The sequence below is a fragment of the Loa loa genome (genome assembly GCF_000183805.2).
Source record: "Loa loa unplaced genomic scaffold supercont3.216, whole genome shotgun sequence".
Lineage (NCBI taxonomy): Eukaryota > Metazoa > Nematoda > Chromadorea > Rhabditida > Onchocercidae > Loa > Loa loa.
This window is the reverse complement of record NW_018108396.1, coordinates 42227-50003: the sequence shown is the minus strand read 5'-3', so window position 1 is coordinate 50003 and position 7777 is coordinate 42227. Positions and strand designations below refer to the sequence as shown.

The window sequence follows — 7777 nt, the reverse complement described above, 5'->3', positions numbered from 1 at the left end:
ATATATATACATATATTCCGTACAGCTATCCCAATTTCCTTCTGTAAGTCAAACACGCCAAACACGACTCAACGGCTCATTAACTCCGGTAACAAAAGTTGGACGATGATACTTGCCTCCTACCCTTTTATCCGTTGGATATAACTACAGCCTTAATAATTAGTTTCAAAGAAATGAATGATACCTCCCAGACTCCATCAATCCTCTATTCTGAAGCAAATTAAAGATGTGCATGGATAAGGTCTGCAGTATCAGTTACACTTCACCACTTGACTGGAATCTCTGAAATAGACATTCTAGAATTTGTTATGCAACAAAATTCGACAAGTTATGTAATCACTGAAATGCGGCATTCTTTTCTGAAATCCGCGTGCATTAAAACATCGCTTGCTGAAAAACTTGAAGGAATCAAACTAGCAATTAGAATTGGCACATGAGATATTCTTCAATTCTTTTTTATCTGATCAAAACAAAATTTTGTTGAGTTCCCACACGACAAAGAATATCAGCACATTTTGTCTCAGCACTGACTAAGAGATCATATCATGAATATTTTTTTCCACATTACAAAACACACAACACACAGCATGCTTAAACATCCAGAAATCAGACAGATCATTGGCTAACGCCCCATCAAATATCTAATCTGATCGTTTCATAACATTTAAAATCCATTACTTTTTTTTTAAAGTTCTTGACTGCAGCAAACATTTCGGAAGTCCCAACAAAATCAATTCTTTACAACATAATACCAACAGTAATATTATGCTTAATTATTCAAATTCCACTGACTAAATAAAACATAATAATATGAAAATATGTTTGACCCGTTCAACAAACAAACAAGCTAATAACCAATAACTAATAACCAAGATACAAAATTAAATGCAATAATTCTTATTTGTTGCATAAATGCAGAGCAGAGAAAAAGAAAAACATAGGAGAAAGGTAATGGAGAGAAAAGTAAGAATATGCATTTTACATTTTCCCATAACAATAATAGTATTTGTAAACATTATCCAAAATCCTACTTTCCTAGTTAAAATTTTACGAAAACTATGCAAGTTCGAAGTTCAACTGATAACATGTTATACAACCAGATCATCTTGTAACAAAAACTTTTTTTTTGATCCATTTATTCATTTCAATTCTGCAATTTTCTACATTCTTTTTTCTTTATTTGGTCAGAAATTCATTTAATAAAATTTTTCTAAATTATTTTAAATTAGACTATTCCAGTGGATTTCATTCCTCCTTTTTGATAAAACTATTTGCTTTGATTTGATTAATTAATGGATTTGCATCAACTTCCGAGCAGACAGCTCACCCTTTCCACTTCCACATTCCGCTATTTGTTAAGGACTGCAGACCATACGGGCAAATATGCCCAATCAAACATATACAAACACATACACACATACAGACAAACACACACTCACAAGCACACACTCACACATATATACATATATAATATACACAGACATAGACACCAGACAAACAATAGCGTTACACCCTATTGCAATCAGGTTGCACCAAAACGACGATGATATTACAAAGCATTCCAATGTTCTCAAATGATGTGTTATTTTCGGCAGCGGTTGAAAACCTCAACATCCGACAAAATTAACGATTGAATTTCAACATACTGTTTTAAATCATTTAACCGTTGACAAATACTTGAACCAATGGCTAAATTAAACGGAACATTGTAATGACAACCTTTTTTTCCCAATTCCAAAAATCTTTTGCACGGCCGTATTTCTTACAGCTACAGGCATGCCATTTATCAAGAAGTGATACACCATAATGAAATAAATGATATAATACGGATGATCTCAATTCGACAATTACGACAGCACGGACATTATTTGTAAAAACCCTACATATTTCCAGTCCAGACAATATTTTACTATTGGTTCTTTTCAATCCCCAAATGATCCAGACTAGCATAAAAAGAAAGAAAACTGACATAATAAGACACAATTCACATCACTTTTCAAGAAACCTTTAAATCATTTAACTCTCATTTCTCGAAATGAACCTTTTAAACTCGCAAGAAATGAGAAACACCATTACCACCCACCTTATCCATAAGACAAAATCTCGACCATGTCCAAAAATTTACTATACAAATGCGTGGACTGAAAAATTTACATTTTTTTTTTTTAAATCAGCCAAACAATCAGACTAACACTTTCAGTTTAACTTTCCACTGCTATTTCCTAAACAAGATGATTTCAAATTCTCGCTGATCTTATGCCGTCACATCTAACGCTTTTCAGTCAATTTCGTCGTCCTTTAAACTTTTCAGACGATCGTAAGTAAAGGAATATTGTAACGCAAAAACCTAACGTCTCCCGACAAAACTTTTATTTTCCACGCTAAAACGATTGCCTAACAACATTTACCTTTACTCACCTCTTATCATGATAAAACAACACTATCCATAAAGTATTATAAATTCAACAATTAAGTAACTAGGAATGAATATGCAGGACGTGTGGATGACTCATCATGTATGTCATTTATTACAACGGTGCCGAAATCATCTAGCTTTTACAATTTTACAACAGTAAGGTTTATTTCATATTTCAGCAAACTGTGTGACACTTTCCCGGGCATTAAAAAATGAGATCTATCCATGCGAGGGGGCTACCGTTAAATCAAAAAAGGATACATGTCAAACAACACGATGTTGGATGTCCAGAAAACTCACTAACTTTTCGGTTCCGCGACACCTCAGAATTCCCTTAGCAAATCTAACTCCGACCAACCATAAGTATGATACGAAACTGCTATTGCACCTAAATTAAGCATACAACCAAATTAATAAATGAGTACAGAGATTAAGAAATAAATTGATAAACAAGCATTTGGATGAAATACCAATTACGTACTGAATTATATTAAATTTTAAATTGTATGTATTAAATTATACTCGAGTAAAACCATCAATAATACTCTATTAGCTTCTACTAAATCTCACTCAGATATCCAGAAAGAAATGTCTACCTGACAGGTGGAAAATACAACAGCACACATAGCTGGAAGCTTCTGTGTTACACGAACTTACCACATATAAGCTAACTATAGCCAGAAGAGTCAAATCATCAGTATTATGTGCAGCGACTTATTTCCGGATCACTATGTAGCAGTTATGTTGCCGTATAACCGCTATATAAAACACCATGAAACTGGAAATGACTCCAAAGAGATGTCTTCTAAAAAGATGTCCCTAATGCTGCACTTCTAAATGTCAAAGGGAAAAAAAAGGATTGAAGAATGCATTCTGTAAGTACACGTACGATCATGTAATTCCCCAGCTTATGTTATATCCCTGCATATTCCCACGTACATCAAGACATTTAAAACAATGGCTCGTTGTCTCATACGATAACCGATATATTTTGCTAGTAAAACGGGAATAACTTACGCCCTCTTGCCCTAACAAAGCATCACCTGACACAACCTGACCCTTAACCTCCCCTCAATCAATGTTTATTCTCGAGATACGTTAAACCGAACATGATAAACAACACATATAATGCACCTCACGCCTGGTCGCGTTTTGCAAAAAGACATCCCACAAGTTAATTACAAACTAGAGTTGATGAGCTCCGTCTGGTCATTAGTATTTTTCTCCAGTCGTCTGCTGGTGCTATTTCATTGGGAGAAATTCTGATATGTTGGGATTCCCTCAATCTCTGACGAAATTAAAAATGTCAGGTAAACTTCATTTCGATTATTCTATAAAACTGATTAGTGATAGAACAAGAATTTCCAGGGATCATCTTTAATACTTTCTCCAAAATGTTCAGTGTGCGGTTGACAGTATTTATGATAAGCAGTCGGTTAAATAGAAACACAGGCTAGTTTCGTTGTTACACGTATAACTGCCTTATAGAAATCACTTCGGAGTGCTCACCCAGCAAGGTTAAACACAACCAAAAGTGCCTATCAGTAGGTCTGCGTGGATAATTTGAATAAGGATCGTAATTAATCCTTTCTTGATGATTGTGATCAGGAATTAAGGGAGCTTCATCGTTTCACCGCGTACTGTAGTCTTGGCTGTTTATCGCGTTATTTTGAAAAGAAAATTTCCCTTTTTTAGAATAAGTCTGAATCGAAAAACCTGTCTTCTGCCATGTTTTTGATGTATGCGTTTTGATTGGAATATGTATCAAAGAACGCCTATGCTTTCGAGCGGTTTTTCCCTTACTTTAGGTGAAAAAGAGCTTATGTTGACGGTTCAATAATGGCACAGAGCGGTACTTTGTTGCAGAATGGAAATGAAAATGCTTGCGTGAGATTCCTTACCTAAATCATGGAATAAATCTTTTCGAAGATCACTTCGTTGTAGAAGATTATTCTCGCTTGCAAGTTTTGTCAAGAATAGTGGAAAGTTGACTGGCAAAAAAATATGTCATATCCTACTCCTGAACTGCTTAATGGTTTTGAAGGGACAAAAGCAATTTATTTCAAGGGGCCGGGGAAGTGCATAATGAAATGGTATTCTCAAGAGAGAAATCAAACAATCCAAAATTCAAATAATTTTCGATCATTAGTCATTACATCGTGGTTATTATTATTTATTAAGAAGGTGAACTACTACAGGCTGTGGAAATCAGACATCTGTGAAAAGCTGAAAACGGTGAAATCATCCATCACAGAGAAGTGTATATGATATTCTGGAAGAGTGAAATCAGTTAGTCTTTTAAATGTTTTGTCGAAACCGAAAAGAACTTAACGAAAAAAGTGAGTCAGCATGCGAATCGACTTAAATATTGAATTATGTCGTTGTTCACTGCATTGCAGTATGTCTAGAAAGAGGCTTTCATGTTTCTAATTGTTAAATCATTGCACGAAATTTGTTGATTAAATGCGAGTAACTCGAAAATAGGCTAACTTATTTAAAAAGCAAATTTTATTTAGCTTGGAAAAAAAATGTTGATATTAGCCAGTGTCGAAATAGGGGCTCTGTCGATTTCCTCATAAATTAGGAATGGATGTATACAGGTATACAGATATACAAAAGGTGAAAATATCCTACCATGATGAAAGTTATTGGAGAATCCGATCTTTTGATTTTTAAGGTCAGCTGTCAGTGGTAATTGAGGATGAAAGGTACCTTTTACCGTCAATACTTTCTGGTACTAATTTTGTGTTATGTATTTTGAACTGAATGATAAGATACAACAAGTTCGTCATGAATCGACGTGGAACAATGTAGCTGTTTTTGTGGATAACAAGCATGTTTGCTTATACCGACTAACCATTTATTCGAAGTACTGTGCGTATTATCGTTGTTCAACCTGTGATCGAATATATCAAGAGCGTCGTGAAGAATCCGGGCATATTTTCAAAATTATTGATGGTTCGTTGTTAGGAGAACGAGCATTATCATAGCGAAGATTGTAAACCATTGTGGTATGTTGGATTAAAGAGTTTGATTATGACAGCCGTCTTCAAATTGTTCGAGGACTTTTGGAATTGTAGGAAACTAAGGCAAATGTGAGTTTCCATAATCTTTACTTTTCATTTTATTATCCACTTGAACTTTATTGTGACGTTACGGAGATCCGTTGAGAGCAAGGTAAGTACGCATATGAATGCTTATGTGCATACTTAGGAATGGAGACTAGAAAAAAATATTTATGAGACCTTTTAGAATACTAAATAATGAACAAGGAAAATTGCATACTTGTATACATGTCAGAAAGGTGAAAACCTATTGCAGACAACAGAACTGAAGGAATATGACATGCTGAAAAGCTTACCTTTTAGGGATTGCTTTTGTTTTGACATGGCAGTAACATTATCTCTCTAAACACTTTTGAAACCACGGAAACTGAACACGAATGCAGTAGCTAATACATAGTGATAATCAAATTAGTGCTGCGATAGATTTCCATCATGGCAAAACTGCTCATTCATCGTATAATCGCCAAAAATATTCCATCAGAAAAAAAAAAAACACTTCTAATTAGTCTTATTTCTTCTTGTAGCCTCGCAGTTCTTGTTTCCCTTTCGTCGCTTGTTTTTTTTTTTCTTTGGATCTAAGGAAACAATCGTCTTAAAATCTAATTTGAATATTTGTTTCAAAAACAATGCAGACAGGTGTCTTCTTCCTGGTTATGAAATCCCCACAATTTGGTTTCTTTTTCTTTTTTTTTCTAACTGGAGAACTGATTAATGAGCAAAGTGACTGGTTAAGAACATTTCTTAAATAGTGGCTAAGAATATTTACTGGCTGATATTGATCTTTTTTGCTCTGTTATCTACAACTGTAATTTTGGGAACCATTGTTCAGAGACCGTGAAGGTATGTAGTCTGACCTTTCTCTGCATTGTCTGTTTGGAGTTTGTTCTGAATAGTTAAAATTTGCTTCGTGGACACGGACCCCAGTGGCAGGATAGAACACGGAGAAGACCACAAAGCTTTTTGTTGTTAGTTGATCAGACTTTTTACGAAATTTATTTCTTGGTATTTAACTTTTTATATTTTATCCAAATTCAAATTTATGCTGTCGAGGAAAAATGGACAATTTTGAAATTGTTTTCGGGACAAAATAAAATAGTCATCATAATTTCGAAAATAGGAACACCGATTTTCTGGATACAATGGATGATTTTCAGTGACTATCAGTACCGCTTACTACTTTTATTCATTTTCTCGTTAGGTAATTTTTTTTTTGTGATGAGTCAGGCATATTGCAGGTCAGAGAAAAGTCTAATAGTCAGTGAAGAAGTCGCAACTGCATCCATGGAGCTACCGAATGTTTTCGAATGGTCGCGCCGCAGAAGTGTCCAAAACCTTGGATAGAATCGTGACAGTTTGCCAGCTGTAAGTTGCTTGGTAAATTGTCACAGACGACTGTAGTTTTTAGAAAAATCTTCGTTTCTTTTTCTTTACTATTTTCATTTTTACGTTTTTATTTATTCCTACTATATCTCACCACTTTTGTTTTTTTAAAATTCTTCCTTGCTGTTTGTGATATATGATTTTGCAAAATGTCAGGGTCCTGGTGATTTTGGTGGTAACATTTCCGTTAAATTTTTTGTTTAATTAAATTAAAGTCATTGCTTTCTTATGTAACTGAATGTATTGCGATCTTTTGATTCTTTACAAATCACCATTTTAACGAAAAACTCATGCATGCATTTAGTCAAATGTAAAAATGAGTGGGCTACAGCAGGAAACAATAAACTGGACGAATGAAGCAGCGGCAACCATTGATTCCACTTTTTTTTCTCGTTTTCTTCGTCTCTGGAAGTATATTTTGAAAAACTTCTGTATTTAAAGATAATTCGCGAATTTTTTCATGTGATTGTTCGTAACTTTTTTGATAAAATATTTCATATATTGTCGAGTTAACATGAAATGACACTAAACTTGAATCACATTTGCTCTCTCCTAGCTGGTCCGAAAAGGTTGATAGCTGATTATATACGATATTCGACCAGTCTTTGCATATGCCATCATCACCAGAATAAACAAATTTGCTAGACTTCCGTTTATTTGAAAAATTTCCTAAATTTAATAGTATTTGAATTTAAGCGAAATTCTCTCAATTCAGTTTTTCCTGGATGGCTGGTTTTTCTTTCTAATTATTATTATTATTATTATTATTATTATTATTATTGTTATTATTATTATTGTTATTATTATTATTATTATTACTTTATTATTATTATTATTATTATTATTATTATTATTATTATTATTATTATTATTATTATTATTATTATTATTATTATTATTATTATTATTATTATTA

The 7777-nt window shown here is 33.6% G+C and overlaps 1 protein-coding gene across 2 annotated transcripts; it reads left to right on the top strand.

Moving 5' to 3' along the window:
* Positions 1-3543: 3543 nt before the first annotated feature.
* On the top strand, positions 3544-7436 carry LOAG_10848. 2 transcript variants are annotated; one of them, XM_020448242.1, is made up of 6 exons: positions 3544-3726; positions 4615-4705; positions 5094-5511; positions 6717-6843; positions 7166-7272; positions 7418-7436. In XM_020448242.1, exon 3 carries the CDS (start codon positions 5167-5169, stop codon positions 5404-5406), a length of 240 nt encoding a protein of 79 aa, XP_020301595.1. In that variant the 5' UTR covers positions 3544-3726; positions 4615-4705; positions 5094-5166; the 3' UTR covers positions 5407-5511; positions 6717-6843; positions 7166-7272; positions 7418-7436. The 2 variants fall into 2 exon arrangements, with proteins under 2 accessions (XP_020301595.1, XP_020305432.1); XM_020448243.1 differs by lacking the exons at positions 6717-6843; positions 7166-7272; positions 7418-7436 and adding an exon at positions 6311-6435.
* Positions 7437-7777: the final 341 nt, after the last annotated feature.

What these genes read in the sequence shown, in the direction of transcription:
- LOAG_10848 (XM_020448242.1), top strand. Translation starts at nt 5,167, where the DNA reads ATGTATTTTGAACTGAATGATAAGATACAACAAGTTCGTCATGAATCG.